This window comes from Haplochromis burtoni, unplaced genomic scaffold (assembly GCF_018398535.1).
Source record: "Haplochromis burtoni strain Fernald_Lab_line unplaced genomic scaffold, NCSU_Asbu1 Contig_323, whole genome shotgun sequence".
NCBI lineage: Eukaryota > Metazoa > Chordata > Actinopteri > Cichliformes > Cichlidae > Haplochromis > Haplochromis burtoni.
The window spans coordinates 647234-669538 of NW_024582684.1; the positions used below are offsets into that span (position 1 = coordinate 647234).

The 22305-nt window shown below is 38.0% G+C and overlaps 2 protein-coding genes across 8 annotated transcripts; one reads left to right on the forward strand and one right to left on the reverse strand.

Annotated features, from left to right (window-relative positions):
- The first annotated feature begins 12 nt into the window (after nt 1-12).
- LOC102308349 (stromal interaction molecule 2) lies at nt 13-14834 on the forward strand. Of its 6 annotated transcripts, none has more exons than XM_042228424.1 (12): nt 13-3102; nt 7370-7527; nt 8341-8452; nt 8535-8646; nt 8960-9075; nt 9931-10108; nt 10220-10397; nt 10532-10693; nt 10783-10883; nt 10977-11230; nt 12015-12204; nt 12362-14834. In XM_042228424.1, exons 1-12 carry the CDS (start codon nt 2982-2984, stop codon nt 13821-13823), a joined length of 3144 nt encoding a protein of 1047 aa, XP_042084358.1. In that variant the 5' UTR covers nt 13-2981; the 3' UTR covers nt 13824-14834. The 6 variants fall into 6 exon arrangements, with proteins under 6 accessions (XP_042084358.1, XP_014195437.1, XP_042084359.1 ...); XM_014339951.2 differs by having other exon boundaries at nt 7370-7500; XM_042228425.1 differs by having other exon boundaries at nt 13-3075.
- A 681-nt stretch (nt 14835-15515) lies between these two features.
- Nucleotides 15516-21525, reverse strand: LOC102307919. Of its 2 annotated transcripts, XR_006055397.1 has the most exons (6): nt 21039-21525; nt 20823-20943; nt 20572-20667; nt 20130-20279; nt 19898-19959; nt 15516-19744 (listed from the first exon to the last, which is right to left on the reverse strand). XR_006055397.1 is itself a non-coding variant. In XM_005941838.3 (5 exons), exons 1-5 carry the CDS (start codon nt 21289-21291, stop codon nt 19655-19657), a joined length of 927 nt encoding a protein of 308 aa, XP_005941900.2. In that variant the 5' UTR covers nt 21292-21525; the 3' UTR covers nt 15516-19654. The 2 variants fall into 2 exon arrangements, 1 of the variants encoding a protein (XP_005941900.2); XM_005941838.3 differs by having other exon boundaries at nt 20572-20943.
- Nucleotides 21526-22305: the final 780 nt, after the last annotated feature.

A 22305-nucleotide genomic window follows, 5' to 3' on the forward strand; every position in this document is an offset into this window, starting at 1 on the left:
TGTGTGTGTGTGTGTGTGTGTGTGTGTGTGTGTGTGTGTGTGTGTGTGTGTGACAGAGAGAGAGAGAGAAGCCTGTAATACACTGTCAGAGTGTTCTCTCTTTAATGATTTTGCTCTTTTTGTACTCTCTGTACTGGGTCTCAAATCTAAACAAGCAGTTCCTCCTGTTACCGTAGCAATGCATACAGCAGCAGTCATTTTTTTCTCCCACATATAAGTGAAGCCTTTTATAAAAAGTGTCTTATCGCTTGCATATTTTCAGAGAAAGTCAAGAAGCAAAGGAGGAATGTCAAAAATGTCTTGCTTTCTTGAAGAGCTGATCTTTAGTTTGAGCTGAGATTTAAAGGGTTTTAAAGTGAGCTCATGTACTGGGGGAAAGAAATACTATCTCTTCCCAGTAAACCAATTTATCATTAGTGTCATACTGATGCTGACCTTTTGTTGAATTTAGTTTTTTCAAACAATGCCTGAACAAAAGTTCAGCAGAGCTAATAGTCATCTTTGGCTGCCCTTTGGGTCATTAAGTGATGAGGTTGATAGGTTTGTAGCTTGAACCTATTCGCTGGAACGTTGAAGACAATATAATTACACAGCAAGCAAGACACGAAGTAGGCAAAGTTCTTCTTGTTACTCATGCATGAGGGAGACCTGCCTGGAGCCAAGTGTCGTTCCACCACTTGACTTCCGTCAGACTCTCAGCCAGGTTCCCCATAGCACTTCTTTTATTGTGATTACATGAATATGCATAGGGCCATTAACATATAACATCTTACATAGGTATACATGTGAACAAAGAATACTGTGTGTGTGTGTGTGTGTGTGGTGTGTGTGTGTGGGGGGGGGGTTCAGAGTGTGACCCCATAAACGACTTCCCAGAGGTACAGGATAAAAGTTTGAACAATCATACCAAGGTGGTAACATCCTAGTCCTACAGGATCTGACTTGCTTAATTTTGTACAAGCTGACAAGATATTATTGCATTATGCTGTTATGCTGTATAAGTTGTAAATGCGTTTTCATGGCAATAATAACTAGTTTAGTACCAGTTATACCAAGAATAAGAGATAAGAAGAGTGAGACGATGAAGAGAAGGGTACGGGTAGGAGAAGAATTCCCAGTGTGAATTATTTGTTTCAAGCCCTGCATGAACAGTCTTGAGTCAAACCTTCCTGAGACTGTTCTATGTGGGCTTTCCTTGTTCTGTCTGTATATGCATGATTCTTTTTTTTACTTGGTGCTCTGTTTCAAAGACATGTTAGCTTAAATTGAATTATTACTTATTTCAAAATAGCTGTTGATGTGACAAAAGGTGCTTCTAGTAAAGGGTTAGACTGTAAAAACAAAGTGTAAATGTCCCTTCTGTGACCATCCTCTAAGCATACAACAACTGGACTCATCCGGTATGTAAAATAGGTGAATCATCTCTTAATTTCTTCCTTTCTTTCTTTTTGCTTTTCTTTTTTTAAACACTAATGATGAAATTAGAAGCTCCAACTTTAATTGCCCTAAAAAACTGATGTCTTTGATCCTTCTCTTGGTCTGCAGGAGCAGAGGTATTTAATATATTTGGAAATATACCTACCCGATGAAATATTTAATTGTGAATTACTGCATCACCAAGTCACAATATCCTGACTCAATTTTCCTCCAGTGTCCAAGTCTTGGTGAATTGATAATATCAGTATCTGTGCATAATCTTGATGAATATGTATGCACTCTTTTCCTGTTTCTGTCTATCATGTAACCAAACATGCTGTATACTCACTTCCTGCTGGGGCCTGCTTAGACACTATCCACTGAAGCATGCTACCCGGGATAGAGGTCAAATCTGTCTGACTTATTTTTAAACTGGGAGCCGTATTGCTGGAATGAAACCTGACACTTTGTTGCTGTTAATGTTTGTGTGTTTGGTGTGTATGCCTGTGTATCCGTGTGGTCTGCTTTGGTCCGTCTCTCTTTATGCTTCTAGCAATGCTTTTACATTAACAAGAGTGTGCATCTGAGCATGTAATAAATGGCATAGCTACATATAGACATCATTAATGAACAGCTGTGCAAACATTGGCAAAACCCTTTCAAATAGCTTGAAGAATTCCAATCACAGATACGACTCCTTCACCCAGACAGTCAGGCGATGATATCAGGACAGCCAATCATTAGCTGATCTCAGGAAATACTTCCAATAGTGAGATCTATGGGATTTAATTGATCCTCATCCAAACATTTAGGGTTACACTCGACAGTGTACAGTGTATTATAGTGGTTGTCCCTACCTTAACGAAAAGGAAACTAACTCTGACCCCCATTTGTATGGCTGGGAAATATGTTAGGAAAACTAATTAAGAGGCCCCCATGCTGCAAATGGAGTGAGGGGGTGGAGTTCTGAGGAGGAACATGACATCTCTGGGAAAGGGCTGCAGGGAGAGAGAGGCCAGGGAACCTTTTGTACGACTAGTTGGATTATAAAAATCAGAAAACAGATCAACCACCATTTAAACTGCTGTGCCTTTAAGTTGTAACTGGATTGTTTTTTTAAAAAAAAATTGTATCTCACCCAGGACCATTTATTCTGATGATTATATCACACTGAATATGGATTTATTATACCTGAATCAGATGTTTTGATGTTGTTTTTGTCTTTTTCCTGGAATATCATGCGCAAGTTTGAAAAACTTTGATTAATCCTTTTTGTGTTTGAATTACGCTTCGATTACAACTTTTTTATATATCATTTTTACCCACCTAAACTTTACGTTTCAATCTGCACACCAGTGCCACTGCCAGATCTCTCCAGTGAACATCAGCAGCCTATCACATCTCCCTTCTGGATGTACCCATAATAGCAACGCAGATCGCTTAACACTTTTTCGCAGACTGTCGCTGGTGCCTCCGAAACGGGGGTTTGGTTATGTATACGTTCTTTATTCGTTTATTTTGAGAACTTTCTCAGCTTTGGACGACAACATTGCCATCCGTGTGAAATGTTCCCTCCGTCCCCGCTACTGCTCGTTTTCCCCGCTGCGCTCTTCTGGGCCGCACAAGTTGCCGGGGACCTCGAGGGTGTTACCATCCCCGGTGAGAGCGCAAGTTTCGACCCGGCGCGTATGTACTGAATGATGCATGGCGCCAACAAAAGAGAAAACACGAAAGAAAGTAAAGCATGACTAAGTATTTAAACTGGATCTTAAATCTGCACTATCACTGTTGATGTTGCGTCGATTATAGCGGTGATAGTCGGCTGTTTGACACTTACACTTAAGGAAAGACTCATTTTTTAAAATTTAACCTGAAAATTTAACCTTGATCATTTATTTGTTTGTTTATTTTAAAAGAAAACCATCAGGTTATTAGAGCATCTGTTAGTAGAATTCCGTTTTGGGGTGTTTGTGCAACCTGCACGTGCTGCCAAAAATATATTTAGGAAACAGGAACTTTTTGTTTGTTGTTTTTGTTTATCTGTTAAAAACAAACAAACACGTGTCCATTAATCGGGCACAAACTTGTTGCTGGGGTTAATAATAGCGTTCTGACAATTTAATCTAAATATACACGTGCCACAATGTGCTCCACTCTCTCAGGATTCCAGCAGCTTCCGCTCACCTGTGGAAAGTTTTTATGTGGAGGTCCTACAGGGACATCGTTAAACCCACACAATCCCCTGCGCACAAACTCACAGTTGTGTTTCCCATCGCTACAGAGGACATTTACGTCGACCTACAGTTATTTCCTGGAATCCTTTTCTACTCGTTGCTGCCCCAACCTTAACCCTGGCAGTAATTAATTCATTTTAATTGTTGTCCCTAAATATAAGTGATTCCTAACAGCACCACACATCAATTCTCACACAAAGTGAGCAGTAAAGGCACAAACACTGTTTTAGGTCCCTTTGTTTACACCACCTTGTGAGGCAGAAGAAGCTCCATCGTCGAAGCAGCTTCTCCTTATTCTGGAATTCAAGTTTCATCAGCAAACGAGGGATAATATCTTTGCTTTTATAAAATATGTCGTTACTGTAGATTCTCCTGCCTGTGGTGATGATAAGAAGAACAAAAACATATAGCCTGTAACTGTCATAGATTTCTGTTATGACAGCAGCAAGTGAAACATCGGCTTACCAAATGTTCTGCTATAACATTTTAAATGAGTTTTCCCTCCTACTTATCATGAAAAGAGCACATCACTTGTGTTGAGTAGGAGATGCCTACATCATTCAAACAGTTAATAATCTGAAATTATTTTACTCCTACTTTCTGCTGTTCTTCCTTACTTGAGAAACCTTCTGAAAACACACCCTGTGTTTATGTATCTGTGTATGTTTTAAGATAATCTTGCACAGGAAGAAAACATATGGCTCGTGTGGTTGTAACTGTCTAAAAATGCAAAAATTCCCAGAGGATTTGCTTCATATTAAAAAACACAACAAGAACCTTCAGAGATAAATGCCGATATTTTTGTAAGAAGATTAAGGGCAGGATGCAGCGAAATGGGAATCCTCTGTTTGTTTGTTTTTTCCATAGAAGTCTCCCTCCCTCTTGCTTTCTCCCCCCTCTCTCTCTTTACTCATGGATTATTTCTTCATTACATTTTTGGCACAGAGTGGTTAGCATCACTGGAGGTGGCTCAAGGTGGGCTCAGCTAGCAGACCTTTGACTCTCAGCCTCTTGCCCCTTGAAACACTCAGACTCGAGAGTCACTGAGACGAAAATGGGCTGTGACTCAGCAGACTGACAGATGACGGAAAGCTATGCGTCATCTTCTAATGCATCAGTGTACTTGTACTCAAGCCAGGAACTCACTGTACGATTTAAACCAAATTACAACGGTCGATTTGATCATAATGACTCCACTGAGTCGTCATTATGATTCAATGAAATGTATTTCCTGCACATTTTCTCATAGTGTGTTGCTTCATGGAGTGAAGGCTTGATCCTAAAACCTTATTTGTTTGCTAAAATTTGTTAAAGCTGTTTTAAGCCCATTTAACTCTAACAAATTCATTCAGAAAACTGGAACTTTAGACTTTGGGTAGTTTCCTAATGTCATAAAAAAGTACTAAAAGTACCAAAAAAGAATTTGAGTACAGTATTTATGAGATTATTTATATTAGAAACACCACATAACAATTAAATTCAATGATTCTCGACACTGAATGCAGCCAGTGACAAAACCACCTCCGCAGTCTGTTTAACTAATAAGTAGATTTTAAAGGGAAACTGTTAACTCTCAGCTAATGTATTGTACTGACTGGGCACTTGGTTTAATTTCCATTTTGTCTTACATTTTATTCTAATTTATCTGGGTTGAAATGGTGTTGCTTTTACTTTGGTTTTATTTTAATAGGTTGATAGGATTGTATTTTAAGTATATTGTTAGGAAAAAAGGGATACATACACAAAACAAAGCAAACATTAAGAGTGAAAAGGATGCAAGTAATGTACCTCTCCAGAATCAGACAGAGGACACTGAAATTTATTGTACTTTACTTCGGGACTCTTAACCATTTTTAAACAGAACAGTGTAATTCCCAGCGGATGAACATGCAATTTAGAATTGCTATTACATGGGATTTTTTTTTTTTGAGATATACAGGGAGTGCAGAATTATTAGGCAAGTTGTATTTTTGAGGAATAATTTTATTATTGAACAACAACCATGTTCTCAATGAACCCAAAAAACTCATTAATATCAAAGCTGAATGTTTTTGGAAGTAGTTTTTAGTTTGTTTTTAGTTTTAGCTATTTTAGGGGGATATCTGTGTGTGCAGGTGACTATTACTGTGCATAATTATTAGGCAACTTAACAAAAAACAAATATATACCCATTTCAATTATTTATTTTTACCAGTGAAACCAATATAACATCTCCACATTCACAAATATACATTTCTGACATTCAAAAACAAAACAAAAACAAATCAGCGACCAATATAGCCACCTTTCTTTGCAAGGACACTCAAAAGCCTGCCATCCATGGATTCTGTCAGTGTTTTGATCTGTTCACCATCAACATTGCGTGCAGCAGCAACCACAGCCTCCCAGACACTGTTCAGAGAGGTGTACTGTTTTCCCTCCTTGTAAATCTCACATTTGATGATGGACCACAGGTTCTCAATGGGGTTCAGATCAGGTGAACAAGGAGGCCATGTCATTAGTTTTTCTTCTTTTATACCCTTTCTTGCCAGCCACGCTGTGGAGTACTTGGACGCGTGTGATGGAGCATTGTCCTGCATGAAAATCATGTTTTTCTTGAAGGATGCAGACTTCTTCCTGTACCACTGCTTGAAGAAGGTGTCTTCCAGAAACTGGCAGTAGGACTGGGAGTTGAGCTTGACTCCATCCTCAACCCGAAAAGGCCCCACAAGCTCATCTTTGATGATACCAGCCCAAACCAGTACTCCACCTCCACCTTGCTGGCGTCTGAGTCGGACTGGAGCTCTCTGCCCTTTACCAATCCAGCCACGGGCCCATCCATCTGGCCCATCAAGACTCACTCTCATTTCATCAGTCCATAAAACCTTAGAAAAACCAGTCTTGAGATATTTCTTGGCCCAGTCTTGACGTTTCAGCTTGTGTGTCTTGTTCAGTGGTGGTCGTCTTTCAGCCTTTCTTACCTTGGCCATGTCTCTGAGTATTGCACACCTTGTGCTTTTGGGCACTCCAGTGATGTTGCAGCTCTGAAATATGGCCAAACTGGTGGCAAGTGGCATCTTGGCAGCTGCACGCTTGACTTTTCTCAGTTCATGGGCAGTTATTTTGCGCCTTGGTTTTTCCACACGCTTCTTGCGACCCTGTTGACTATTTTGAATGAAACGCTTGATTGTTCGATGATCACGCTTCAGAAGCTTTGCAATTTTGAGACTGCTGCATCCCTCTGCAAGATATCTCACTATTTTTGACTTTTCTGAGCCTGTCAAGTCCTTCTTTTGACCCATTTTGCCAAAGGAAAGGAACGTTGCCTAATAATTATGCACACCTGATATAGGGTGTTGATGTCATTAGACCACACCCCTTCTCATTACAGAGATGCACATCACCTAATATGCTTAATTGGTAGTAGGCTTTCGAGCCTATACAGCTTGGAGTAAGACAACATGCATGAAGAGGATGATGTGGACGAAATACTCATTTGCCTAATAATTCTGCACTCCCTTTAGTGATAACTACCAAATGCACAAAGGAGACAGTAAGATATCCCAGGCTCTCCATGTTGATCTTGTGGACATTATAGATGATGCTATGTGAGCCAAAATAATGAAAAGCTCTTATAGATCAGCTTAAATAACGATGTAAAGTTGGCAAATTAAAGTTCTTTTGGAATAAACTGAGCAAAATAATGAGATGTATTATTATTGCCTTTCCCACCCATGCAGACCCCTGCGCCGTAGTGTCTCCACCATGCATGAGCGAGGCTGATCGCTTCAGCTTGGAGGCCCTTCGGAGCATCCATCAGATGATGGATGATGACCAAGATGGGGGGATTGAGGTGGAAGAGAGTGTGGAGGTAGACACCTTGCTCTTCATGAAATATGTAACCCATTTTCTTATTTTATTTATTTATTGAATTATTTTACTTAATCCCTGTGCTTGTATGTTTTTGCATGATTGATGCACATAGTGTTTAGCAGTGCAACAACAGGTGTCATCACTGCTGCTAGAGTCAAATGCTCCTTCAAGGATAGCAGTATAACTTTGCCTTTGGCTCAGTGACAAAAATTGGTTTGCACAAATAGAAAACCGTTACACTGGTGACCTTTGTAGTCATTCGTAACAGTAAGCAGTGTGTCATGACAATTTTTTTCCCCCCTGAGATTTCTTTGAATGGTAAACTACCTCAACGTTAATATGCTGCTATACTGTTTGTATGTGCGTCAGGTAATCAACCTAGACTTCTCTAATGCCTTTGCCTTCCAGAATGCAGCTCAGGGATACAGTATCCAGGGGCTCAGGTTGCAGTTACCATAGAGATGTCAGAGGAGGGGGTCTGGGCTCATCAAAGTCCCAAAATTCCTCTAGCCATCATATGAAGCCTTCGTCTAGAGCCAAGCACACATTCCAAGACAGCACCAACACACACACGCAATCCCTGAAGTTTGCAACACACACTTATGGTTCTGCAACCATTCTAAATAAATGCAAACTAAAAACAACCGCTCCTTATTCCTAGATTGAAATCTAAGCACATGACTCACACCAGCACTCACTCTATTTATCCTGGACATAAAGTTCAAACAATATGATGTCCTTGTGACACTTATCTTCGCATTTTAGTGTTGTACCTCATAATAAAATTTTAAAAAGTGCTATTTTCACTCTGTTGTACTGTTTTTCTCCAATGTCGCAGTTCATTATTGAAGACATGAAGCAGCAACAGACTAACAAACACAGCAACCTGCACAGAGAAGACCAGCACATCACAGTTGAGGAGCTCTGGAGAAGCTGGAAGTCATCCGAAGGTATCCGGGTGTAACAGAGTGTGTGTGTGTGTTTGTGTCCAGTATCATGTTTTATCTGAAACTTGATCTTGTTTTGTTTTAGTACATAATTGGACTCAGGATGACGTGCTCCGCTGGCTGAAGGATTTTGTTGAATTGCCACAGTATGAGAGAAATTTTAAAGAGTTTAAGGTCAATGGAAACACACTCCCCAGGTGAGAATAACTGAAGAGGGTGTACAGGCAATTCGCCACATAAACAAGTTGGTCTTCTAGAAACTATATTCTCAGATTAAGTTTTGAGGGAACCACATTCTCTCCCGTTTGTTTGATTCACAGTGATATCTGTAGTCAACATGTGTCGCCATTGTTCTTCTTTTGTTGCTACTGTTAACTCTCTTCTGGCAACAATACATATGTTATACAAGGCAGGGCTCGTCACCCTGGAAACCCTAAAAACACACATGTATGCATATTTTGGTAATCCCAAATAAGCCATTAAAATAAAAACCATAAAATCCATTTGTAGGATTGCAGCTAATGAGCCTTCATTCCTGAGTGGCCAGCTAAGAGTTCAGGACCAGAGAGACAAACAGAAGCTCACCATCAAAGCTCTGGATGTTGTTCTGTTCGGACCACCTACACGTAAGAAGAAATCCTCACTTTATTCCCTCAGACAGTAGCTTTGATGTCTTTGAAGCAGGAAAGATACATTCATGTCCTGTTGCCATTCTTTTCATTGCATAACTACTTTTGTATTACTCTTCCTCTTAACCTTTAATCTAAAATCAGCATTAAATGATGGATTAGGCAGCAAAGTTGCTAAATCGGTTTACATTTAAGGCCTTTCGTTTCAACTTACTTAATGTTCATATCGTTATTTCAAAACACAGCTGCACGTCTCTTAGCTGGTACTAGAAATTATGCCCACATCACATCAGTTTTAGCCAACTTACATTGGCTCCCTGTTGAATATCGCATCAATTTCCAAATTCTCTTGCTTACCTTTTAATTTACCTTAAATTTTAAACAATTTGGCTTCCAGCTATCTATGCGAACTCCTCCATTTGTCTATCCCTAATAAGGCACTTAGATCTTCCAATCAAATGGTCCTGACGCAACCGAGGTCTCGTCTGAAGTCCAGAGGTGATCAGGCCTTTGCTGTCATAGCTCCCAGACTCTGGAATAACCTCCCTCCTTGTATTCGTTCCTCAGAGTCCAGTCTTTTAAATTGCGTCTTATTATTATCACTTATTATTTTAGTCTAGCTTTTGATTCATATTAGTATGCTATTTTGTGGCTAGTTATGTTTTTTTTTTTACCCATATTGTTCATATTGTATCCTGCCCTCCTTTTAACTGTTTCTTTTATTCTGTCTTATGCTATTGCTCTGACTGAGTGTGAAGCACTTTGCTCAACTTTGTTGTATTATTATGTGCCATAGAAATACATTTTGATGTGATTATTATTTAAAGTGATCTGATGTCCATTCAATCATAGGGCCCCCTCATAACTACATGAAAGACCTGCTGCTCATTGTGTCAGTTGTGATGGGAGTCGGCGGCTGCTGGTTTGCCCAGGCTCAGAACAAAGCCAGCAAAGTCCACATATCTAAAATGATGAAAGATTTAGAAAGTCTCCAGAGGGCTGAACAGAGCCTCATAGAACTACAAGAACAGTAAGAACTGTGATTTTTTTTTTCTTCTCTCTGTCAGTCTCTTAGCTACTGTAAGTTACCGGATTGCCTTTGCTTTGTGTGATTGAACTAAACACGCTTTGATTTACTCAGACTGGAGCGAGCCCAGGAAGAAAAGCGTAATGTGGCAGAAGAAAAACAGAGCCTAGAGGAGAAGATGAGAGATGAGATCATGGGGGCACAGGAAGAGGCTCATCGTCTGCATGAGCTGAGGCAGGGAGCTGTTAGTGAGCTGAGCCGCCTCAGATATGCAGAGGAGGAGCTGGAACAGGTAGAAATGCTGCAGCAAGAGCAAGCAGCTTCACAAATGCAAGACACTCATCATCCTAGTTTGGCAGGCCTGAAGATTTTACCCTAAATTATTTTCTGCATACTGATGATTTTTAACATTTGCCACCTCTTCAGGTCCGTGGAGCGCTGAAGCAGGCCGAGAAGGACATGCAAGCCAGCTGGACTGTCACAGAGGTGCTTCAGCAGTGGCTGCAGCTGACACATGAGGTAGAGGTGCAGTACTACAATGTTAAAAAGCAGAGTGCAGAACTACAGCTTGCCACTGCCAAGGAGGAGGTAATGCATAGCAACATAAGAGTAATAATGCTTATAGTGACTATCCTTCATATGTAAGTGCCCAGACTCATATGTATGCTTTTTTCTAGGCAGAGAAGATTAAGAAGAAGAGAAGCTCTGTGCTGGGGACACTCCACGTGGCCCACAGCTCCTCTCTAGACCAAGTAGACCACAAGATTTTGGAGGCCAAGTGAGTCACAAAGTTACCTCTGTGCAGGTATTTGTGTCTGTCAATATAAAGATTCAACAAATTACATCACAAAGCTTTTTGGATCTCTTAAAGGAATGCCTTGTCTGAAGTAACAGCCTGCCTGCGGGAGCGTCTTCATCGTTGGCAACATATTGAGCTCCTCTGTGGGTTTCCCATCATCAGGAATCCGGGTTTAGCAAAACTCACTGCTCAGCTCTACTCCGACTCAATTGCCCTGGGGTTGCCTAGAGTGTGCCAGTCATCTTGTTCCTGCCACAGCTCCATTCATGGCTCCATAGAGGATCTTTTAGATGAGCCTACCTCTCCTATTTTACCTCAGATACCAGGTAAGAAACAGGAATTAGGAGCTTTTAAGGCTTTAGTTGAGTCCTTGTTATTGTCAGTGTCACACAGAGTTAGATTTGATTGGAATCTGGAACGTGATATGTGATTTGCACACTTCCAATCAATGCATTCAGAAGTATGCAAACAGGCGTTGAATTTAATATTTCGCATTAAGTTATTTGGTTTGTATTGCCTGCAAATATGAGTTTAATAACAACCTGATATATGACAAAACTATCCTCTGTCTCAAAAAATATTCCAATATTAAATGGATCCCAGTTACAGCACATTTAAAACTTTTTAGAATGAAAGATAAATAACTCTAGTAACTGAATTTGTGATCAGAATCAAAGTACAATAGTGTATGCAGTGTTCAACCTCAAAACTCTGAAATATTTCCAAAGTGAAGGATTTGTTAAGTAGCTGATAAGTTTGTGTTTTGCTAAGAATACACAAACTCATTGACTGAAAAAGAAAAACAAGCACTCATAACAGAGCTCAGATTCCTTCCTTAATAACGCTTCACAAATAACAGAAATACTAAAGAGGTAAAAGAAATTGTTAACTATATTGTTAATGGGTGTTATTAGTATACGTACACATATATGTATATACCATCCTTGTTCCTACATCACCAAACTTCTCTAACCGTACGTTTCCTGCAGCTTCACAGACAAAGTTTAATTAGTAGTGTTCTGGAATGAAAATTAGGGTACATATTAATTTCTGCTCTTACAGGATCTGCTCTGCATAGATTCTTCATTTTTAATAATTGTTTCTCACCAGTTGCAGTTGCACCACTTAAACGGTCTCCTCGAGCACGGGTATCCATACGTCGGTCACGTCGCTCAGGGATCATTCCTCAACCATCAGCCACCATGATCTCCCCAGACCCTGACCTTCTTATCCCCATCCGAACTCCCTACTCTTCCTATGACGAGGAAGAGGAACATTTCCGAAAAACACTAAAAAAACAGTATGTCTGCCTTTTCCCAACTTTTAAAAATGCACTTGCTGTGCATTTTTAAACCACTTTCTTATCCTACCTTTATACCAGCCTTAGCTGTCCTTTGATTTTTTTTTCCTCTCCTGTTTTCTTTGCTTATGCTTCCTTTCCTTTCTCTCACTAATAGAGATTCCCAAGAAAGGTTCTCAGATTCAGAGTATATGACTTCTCCTCTCAGCAAACTGTTCCCTAGTTCTGCTGTTGACATCTCCTCTCGAAAGCTCTATCACGATGACACTGAGCTGCTTGCTGAGAGCCCTGTTACAAAAACTTTAACTAAAGAAGTAGAGGCTCTTGTTGAATCGCCACCTCACAAAATGTCAGTGGAAGACCTTGAAACTTCTGTTGATATTGCCTGTAGCAAGATGGTTAGAGACAAAGCCTTGGATACTTCGTTGGAAACATCTTCTTTAAAAATGTCTGCAGAAGAGTCATGTATAGATTCAACATCAAGGAAGATGTCACGCAACAGGACTGGACTTTCCACTGATGTTGCGCATAAAAAGGGAATTTCAAATGAGACAGATGCAGAGTTTTCACCCAGGAAAGTAGAGAAGGACACAGTGGGGGATTTGACAGAAGTTCCCTCAAAGAATACATTCAGAGAAAGAAGTGATTTGGGAATAGATGTGAGGAAGATGATATGGGATGAAGTAGAAGCATCAGCGGATCTAGCAAAAAGGAAGATATCAAAAGATATGATGGGCTCTTCAACTGACACTTCCTCAGGAAAGATGACAAGGGATGATCCTGAGCATCTATTTGACTCCAGAAGGATTACTAGAGATTCAATGGGAGTTTCCCAAGACACAGGTTCCAGGAAACATGCGTTCCATAAAGGGGAAAATCAATTTGATTCCTCTGTGAGGGGATCAGCAAAAGACAAAATAGTTGAGACAACCAGAATACCAACAAGAAAAATATCTAGAGATGAGCTGGAGTATTATACAGATGTTGCTTCAATGAAGATACTGCCCAGAGAGAGACTCGAAGCACTTGTGGACACCTCATCCTCTACAGAGATGCAAGAGTTTTGTTTAGAGCCATCAATAAGTAAAGGTTTACTGAGAAATGAACTTGAAATGTCTGCTGGTTCTCTCAGAAGGAGAATGCCAAGAATGCCGAGAGAGGATGCTGAAAGCACCATAGACACTCCTACTGGAAAAATCTCTTGGGATAGAGTTGATATCCCAAGGGAAATGCCTAAACAATTCATCTTGAGGGAAGAGTTATCAGAATCAAGTTCATTGGCAGCTCACAATGTGCAGCCTGATCTCATGTTAACTTCCCAGGTGCCATGGAAGTCTTCATCAGACTTTTTTACTGTTGGGCCACTGAGCCAGCTTGTTTATGATGGAATCCTTGAAAAATCATGCAGCTCCGTGTCTTCAGCAACAAACCTCTCTGCTGGCAGGCTGCGAGCAGAGATGGAGCCACCTCTGCCAAAACCAAGGGTTGTCCTCCCTGCTCCCTCATTGCCTTTGGAGGCCGCAGATGACAGGAACAAGGAAAAGGAAAAGAGCAAGAAACCTTTAAAGCTCAAAAATCTCTTTAAAAAGAAAAATGAGTCGAGTCCAGAGAAGCTTTAAGGTGCTCTTCGGAAACTCTGGCAATCAGCTGATTTTTTTTCTTTCTTTCTTTTGAACAATTTATAGAAACTGAGTTTCGAATTGTCTTTGATGACATTCAGTAGTCAAGGTTTTACAAACCTTTTAGCTCAAGGGGTTCAACTATAGTGTTGCATTAGTTGTTAAGGAACTGGAGTCATTATATTATTATACACGCTATCCCAATTTTAGGGGTAATCAAAAATAGTTAAGGTTAAAGTTAAGATTAAGTTAAGGGCTGTTTTTAATCCTTGGATGAAAGTCCTTTTTAGTTAATGAAATGTAAAACACATGGATTTCACCAAATTTTACATTTAATCTTTTGAGATGCCCTGCCAAGCATTTATTGCAACCACCTTAGGTTTCTTTATATGTTTTCTGAAGCTGTATATCGGACACGTATCCAGTTAATTTTGACCATCTTGTTTATAGAATAGCGGTTATATCTTAAAAGAAGATTCAAAGCCAACCCCATCTTCTTTTATCTAAACTCCTACAGAGTCAAAATGACAAAAAGCAAACTAACTAGTAATTGGTTTTACTTTCTATACTAAGTCTTATAGACACATGGTTGATATAGTAGTTTAGATTTTTTTTTATAGTTATGTGTGGTTGAAGGATTAAAAGTTTTAACAGATGCTTCTTTCCAGTATGACAGTGGCAATTCTTAAATTCATTTTAAAGCTTAGAAACTCAATCAAAACTGTTTAATACAGTGCTAAAGTTAACACATTCTTGTGCAAAAGAAACTGAGTTAAATTTTGTGATGTCCGAATTAAATTTACCTTCCTAAACTTATCCAAATTGACTAGTTAGAAACTTTTGGGAAATTTTCAGTACAGCTGCATAATGTACATATATATCAACATTAAAGGACAATTTAAAGGAACTGGAATTGAATTTTGTGTAGGGTTTAGGGGGTTAGGGTTAAACTCCATGCTTTTAAATGAACATTAAAATAGAGACAGTTTTTATTTACCTATTTAATTTTTTTTTAAAATTTTAATTACCACAGCAATTGTTAGAGTCCTTAAACACGTTTGACAGCTGAATAGCTCTAAAATATGCAGCACAATAAAGAATCATTTATTATACAACAAATATTTGTAATAGTTTCATACTATATTTTTTCATAGATGGTTCAGTATTATTTTCTTTAGCCCCTTTCCAATTAAATGGCATTTACAGTCGCCATCAGCACTTTTGATGTGTGGTTAAACAACGGCCTTCAGATAGATTTAAACAAAGTAGACAAAATGATTCCCTGATGCACTGTCGCAAATGAAACTGCTGACTGTTTGCACTGCTAATATGGAGGATTTTTGACTACTTCTGTGTTAGGCAGAAAAAATTAAGTAAATAAGTGAGTAGCAAGATTTCAAATGGATCAGGATTCACAAAGTAGATAATCATAGTTTTTATTCTTTAAGAATTCTCCCTATGTTTTATGTTTGTTAGTTTTGCTTTGATAACTTACAAGCACAGGTATTAGTTTATTTTTTGTAAAACAACAAATGTAAAAAAAAAAATTATTATAGCTGTCTTAGTTTCTGAAATTAATGTATTAAGAATCACATATTTAATTTCTAAATTGTTTATGTTATTGAATGATTAAAGCTCATTAATTGTTTTCAGGCATTAAATCATTTTCTTGTTTTAACTTAGTTTTTTTATTTAAGCGCTTCAAATATGAAGATTTTTCTTCAATAATTAAGCATTTTTTATACCAGTTGTAATCAGAGGTGCAGTGCTGCTGAGTGCAAAGGAACAACACTGCACCACTATTTTTCCAAATGAGGAAATAAAATATTCACAGTTGGATTAATTGGTTGAAATTCGGTCTAATTCTTGCAAGAAAGCCATTAATAGCAAAATGAGTGGTCACAGCTGTCATCATAATATTTAGAGCCAGATTTGGCAATGGTGTGCAACAGTACAAAACCCTCTTTTCGCATCAGAAAGCTACCTGATGATGCATTCACAAAAATGCAAACAGTACACTAATTAACATATGCCACGAGCAGTCCAAAGTACTGGCTCAAAGTGAGCAGACCTGATGAAAGGGGTCAGTGATGTCATAAGAAAAATAATAATCTATAAGTTGAGGTTTTACACATGTGTTTCTCTCTGAAAACTGTGGAAATGAAAATAAATAACAGGAGGCTGAATGAGAAACAATATGTTTATGATATAAGAGATAACTCTTCTGAAATTTCCAGGGACTGTGTTAGGTCCTGATGACTAAGATTCAGGTAGAATGTATCAAGAGGGGTGCATTATTATTATCATGTGAGCAACAGCTGACCTGTTCATGTATAGAAGAACAACAAAAATGTATTTACCACCAGAACCCAAGGGACAAATAACTCAGATTGATGCTACAACAAAGAGAACTGCACTTTTGCTTGTAAGTTGTTTCAGTGTCAAGTACCATGAGTGTAAAATGTTTTCCCCTGTGTTAGAAAAGAAAAACTGATTAACTGTGTCATGAATAAATGGGCTGTTATTTACTGATTTATATGAAATTAATGATAACTCAGGTTACAAAATTGGTAAAATTTAAAAATGCTGTCCATTGTGTTAAAATAAAATCCTGAAAATAACTACAGCATCTTAAATGTGTCATTTGTGAAAAAAAAAAGACTTCCAAATTGCAGAATATTGGTTATCCCCACTTGCATAATAAGCAGACCTGCCTGTGAACTGCACTTCCTTGATGTCAAGAAGAAAATCACAGATATGAACTTTTTGGAAGCAGACAATGACCTCCAAATTTTTATTTTTAGTGTTTAGTTTTTTGAAAACGAAGTGTTTCGGAATAGCCAACAAGACTTCTGTCTCCTGACTATTTTATTTAATTAAAATTCAACAGAATAATGTAAAGATCCTCAAGTTCTGTTTTGTGGTATCAAAATATATCATGGTCAGGACACATCATGATTATAAAATGTTTACCTGAAACCTCTTAAAACCATTATTAAAAAGCTGTAATCTCTGGTTCCATGGAGAGCACTACATAAAAACAGTCAATTCTGTAACTGAAGTAACTGCAATGGCTCAAAAGCACTACACTAAAATCACAGTCAGTGTAAAGATTGTCACTGCAGCAGCCATACTCCTCTTGCATTTGAGAGGAACCTACATACACAGTTACACGGAAACTCATTAATGATTTCCCTACAGTGCATTACAGATTCATTAAAATGAAGAATATATATCACGCAGTCATGATGCAAACTTCCAGCAATCATTTGAGGACAAGAAAACAATATAATTTAGCTTTGACTGTTGAGAGAAGTGTTTGTTAAGAAGTTTTTAGTTCATTACCTGTCATCTCCAATAGATGTCAGGATTGTCTAGGTCAGCATGTGATGCTTCTGCATGATGTTGAGGGATCAGAAACCCTCCCTCTCCCACTCCCCTCTTCCTTTTACTCAGTAAAACCTTCCAAACTTACTGCTCTGAATATTGTCTAATTCTAGCTTGTTTCATTAGATTAAGATTAATTTGACATGCTGCATTGTTCTTTCTGTCCACAAACTCTTACTCAAAGAGTAAACAGGTCAGATACTAAACAAAAACAAAAACAAAGTCATAAAAAACAGCAACTAAAAGAAGATACAAATGAAATATTAATAGTAGCAGACTGTATGGCATTTAGTTTTTACCTTTGTTAGGTGTAAGAGAGTGCATCTGTTAATATTTAATGACTGTTTTATTTTTTGGCATAGATGAGATCAGTGTCAAAGGAGAATATAGACCACACATGCATTATTTAGTTAGTAATTGACTATCATATATTGCATTAAAATAGCACAGACTTTCCTGAAGCTATTGTGCTAATTTTCCATGACTTTTAGTGGTAGTGTTATGTTCTGCAGGGTCAGGACCTACCTGCTCGCTCACCATAAAATATACACACTACCCACAGAAAAAGCTTAAGCTTTCCAGGTGGTGCAAAGCAGGAACCTTGTGCTGTGATATGATTATCATATTTCCTGTCCACCTGTAAAACTTTGTTGTTGTTTTTTAAAATACTGTTTTCAGAAATCTTTGTAAAGTATATTGCTTATTCAATATGCAAACATTTATATATACACCACGTTCCAAATGATTATACAAATTGTGTTGAAGTGTCATAAAGATTAAATAAGTTGTTTTTCAATTAAGCCCATGGATGGAATAGTGTCTCAGGACTCTTTGCATCACTGAAATCAATCTCGGACACCTATGATCATTAGTTTGCCAGGTGAGCCCAATTAAAGGAAAAACTACTAAAGAAGGATGTTCCACATTATTAAGCAGACCACCATTTTCAAGCAATATAGGAAAGAAACATGATCTCTCTGCTGCTGAAAAGCGCGAAATAGTTGAATGCCTTGGACACGTAATGAAAAGCTTAGATATTTCACGAAAATTTAAGCGTGATCACCATAATGTTAAGAGATTTGTGGCTGAGTCAGAGCACAGATGGGCTTGTGCAGATAAACGCACAATGATGAAGGTTTCTGCCAGACAAATACATCAGATTAAGAGAGCAGCTGCTAAAAGGCCATTACAAAGTAGCAAACACATATTTGAAGCTGCTGGTGCCTCTGGAGCCCTGCGAACATCAAGGTGTAGGATCCTCCAGAGACTTGCAGTTGTGCATAAACCTTCTATTCGGCCACCCCTAACCAATGCTCACAAGCAGAAATGGCTGCAGTGGGCCCAGAACTCCATGAAGACTAATTTTCAAACAGTCTTGTTCACTGATGAGTGCAGTGCAAGCCTGGATGGTCCAGATGGATGCAATGGTGGATGGTTGGTGGATGGCCACCATGTCCCAACAAGGCTGCAATGTCAGCAAGGAGGTGGTGGAGTCATGTTTTGAACTGGAATCACAGGGAGAGAGCTGGTCGGCCCCTTTAGGGTCCCTGAAGGTGTGAAAATGACCTCTGCAAAGTATGTGGAGTTTCTGACTGACCACTTTCTTCCATGGTAGAAAGAGAAGAACTGTGCCTTCTGCAACAAAACCATCTTCGTGCAAGTCAATGCACCATCTCATGCTACAAGGAATACCTCTGCATCATTGGCTGGTAAAAGGAGAGGAACTTATGGTGTGGTCCCCATTCTTCCCTGACTTCAATCTTATTGGGAACCTTTGGAGCATCCTCAAGCAAAGAAATATGAGGGTGGGAAGCAGTTCACATCCAAACAGCAGCTCTGGGAGGCTATTCTGACATCCTGCAAAGACATTCAAGTAGACATTTTCCCAAAACGTACAAGTTCCATGGATGCAAGAATTGTAAAACTGCTATCAAATAAGGGGTCCTATGTTAATATGTAACTTGACCTGTTACGATGTTTTTGATTAAATAGCTTTTGATTTCAGTGAAATTGATCTACTAATGCTGCAAATTCAACAAATGACCATTTTCAATTCTCTACAACCTATTAAATCTTTTGAAACTCTGTGTACGTAATTATTTGGAACAGTGGATTTTAAGTTTTTTATTTTTGAAAAACATACTGTTTTCATTGGGAGTTTTGTTCAGTAATATTTGAAATATACTCTATTGGTCGATGACTCGAAAATTATGCCAACTGTCATTTGAATTGACTATTTAGGAAAAACAGAGATAAAATATAATTTGCATAATAATTTGGAACGCGGTGTATATATATTTTTAATTAAGAAGTAGCCAAGAACATATATGACTGCAGGAATGATGACAAAAACACAGTGACAGAGTTACCAAAAATGAGAGATTGAAAAATAAACAACGTGTACTTTTGATTGTAAACCTTACAAATATAACTTAAAGACAAAGCTAGTTATTTATTTCTTCTTTGTCATCTGAATGATGTGTTTGTGCGTCCTGAGACAGGAACACAACTGTTGTTAAACACAGATCTTCATCCTGAAAAACAATATAACATTTGTAATTAGTTAGTTAGTTTAGTTTTGCAATGCTAGTTTTCCATTTAACAAGCGTGTTAATATTAACGACCTGTGAATGTGACGCATAAGGTACAAAAGCACAAATCAAAATTATGAAGGGAACCTTGGTTACCATATTTTGCCTTGATTGTCGTTTGATACTCAATCTTTTCTGATGATGATGCGATTTGTTTTCTGCACAAATGAACAGAACAGCAGTGTAATATTAAACAGATTAAAAGCATCTATCTATTGGGTTTGTGGAAAAAAATAACAAGTATGACTCTGCAAAATGACTGAATAAAACATTAAAAAAAAAAAAAAAGCTATTATGCACAAAAATAGGAAAGATAGTAAGTATGTACCTGCTTTCTGACAAGTGTGATATACCAGAATAAAGGAGAATGAGGTGAGAATGGTAAAGGCTGGAGCGAACATCATCATCCATGACAGACGGGTTACACCAACATCCATGACACGCTGTTCTTGCACGATTAATGGTTTTCCTATAGTGACTAAAACATACATATTGTCACCTTAGGCCCAACAAACAAACAAAAAAGTAATATTGCATAATAACATTGAAACATGGTAATTTTGTAATAGTTTAAATCTTGCATATTTTCGATAAATGACAGACTTTGCTTTCTTTTCAACAGCAAATATTTTCCTATTTAATCTTAATACATACAAATGCAACCCACTGCATTTATTAAAAGAAAAAAAACTTACCTAAGCACCATAAGGAAACTTTTGTTGTGATTAGGTGCTATATAAATAAAACTGAATTGCATTGAATTCAATTACCTAATTTGAGTCTTGTTGTGGAATTTCCATATGTGTAAACAAATCTGCAGTCTTTATTTTCCCCATGCTGTTCTTCTGTTCCACAGTAGTAGAGACCTTCATCAGAATCAGTGATATTTAAAATCACAAGGTCTCGGGAATTAGAGGACTCATTCTTCACAAAGTGCAAATGAGACAAAGGTTCCAAAGGAAACCAAGACGCAGATTTGTACCGTAAAACAACAGTGTTATCATGAGAACACTTCCTGTACCATATTATATGTACTCCAATGGTCATTTTGCAGTCGCAATACAGAGTGATGTTGTCTCCAGGTTGGGCTGTCACTTCCAGTACTGATACAGAAATTCCATTTTGACTGCAGGAAACAACTCCTACAAAAAAATAGAATTATATGTAAATGTGACAAATAACATAAAACACTGAAAGTCTGTTGATTAAAAGATTGTGACTTCAATGCCAAAATTACCTAAAAGAACAAGAAGAATAACATGCAATCCATCCATTAGTGAAGACCATGGGGAGTTGAAAGACAGCCTCTGAAGCACACAGATATGATGTATGTACAGTTTTCCAGGAAATGTAGTTGATTGGCTAGTTACCAGGTGGTTTATATTGAGGCTGCTGTGCACAATGACTGTGGAGACTGTGACTTTATAGTTAACAGTTAACATTAACTTAGTTAGTGGTACAGCCAGTGGCCTACATTGGCTATGCCACATGGTAAATACATATATTTAACTGATTAGTTAAGAGGAGCACTTTTCTACTCTAATTGAGCACTCAAATAGCTTATATAACATGCATCATTCACTAAGTTCTTTCAATCTAACATTCAAATATTCTGTTGTCTGTGGATTTAGGGGTTTTGTCATGTCAACAAACATATTTTAAGTGTAAAAAAGCAACGAGGCAACGCCTTCACTGACTGGGGGATAGGACAGGGAGAAAGAAAGAATGAACGAAAGAGAGGGAGAGAAAGACAAAATAGAGGGGAGAGAGAAAAAAGAAAAAAACAAACAAAAAAACCAACTGGATCACCTGTCGAGAGAAGAAAAAAAAACTTCTTATGTGATGAGAAAGAAATTATTTTACCTCTCATCACTGCTTTCCCTGCTTACCAGAAGACAGATGCTGATGTCATTATAGCCTAAATAAAGAGTCCATTCTTTTTTAAAGTATTTGATGATAGGGCTGCTCGATTATGGCAAAAATGATAGTCACGATTATTTTCACTGAAATTGAGATCACGATTATTTGACGATATTTATTTAAGCCTTTAAGACCTACCATAGAACCAAGTCCGCCAGAGCTTATATTATTTTTTTTACATGCTGTAGTGCCATTTGTGGGAGCATTTCAAGTTGCTATACAACTGTTATAGCCCATATTTTAATAATATGTATGCATTAAGTCCATAGTAACTACATTAATTGCAAACAAGTGCAATAAACTACAAAAAAATTGAAAATCGTTTTTGTTTTGTTTTTTACATATATTTCTACTTGGAGAAATTTAAGAGGTTTATCCCTCAAAACTTTAAATACAAAAAAGTTGCAAAAAAATAGTTTACAACAACAGGAAATTTATTTTGAGTGTCTTCATAGTTTTATTTTGGAGATACACCAATTTTTATATACTGCAGGAAAAACAAAAAAACAATCCTATGATGCAAATTTGCAAAGAAAACAGCATGTGCATCAAAATAAACTATTTCCAGCAGTGCAATTCGAGTT

Bases quoted from the DNA above. Each gene is read 5' to 3' on its own strand.
- LOC102308349 (XM_042228424.1), top strand. From the start codon at position 2,982: ATGTTCCCTCCGTCCCCGCTACTGCTCGTTTTCCCCGCTGCGCTCTTC. The intron at 10,109-10,219 runs GTAAGAACTGTG...TGATTTACTCAG, and splicing joins CTCATAGAACTACAAGAACA to ACTGGAGCGAGCCCAGGAAG. The intron at 12,205-12,361 runs GTATGTCTGCCT...TCTCACTAATAG, and splicing joins CGAAAAACACTAAAAAAACA to AGATTCCCAAGAAAGGTTCT.
- LOC102307919 (XM_005941838.3), bottom strand. From the start codon at position 21,291: ATGTGGCATAGCCAATGTAGGCCACTGGCTGTACCACTAACTAAGTTA. The intron at 20,280-20,571 runs GTAATTGAATTC...TGTATGTTTTAG, and splicing joins CACAACAAGACTCAAATTAG to TCACTATAGGAAAACCATTA. The intron at 19,960-20,129 runs GTACATACTTAC...TCATTTGTGCAG, and splicing joins TCACACTTGTCAGAAAGCAG to AAAACAAATCGCATCATCAT.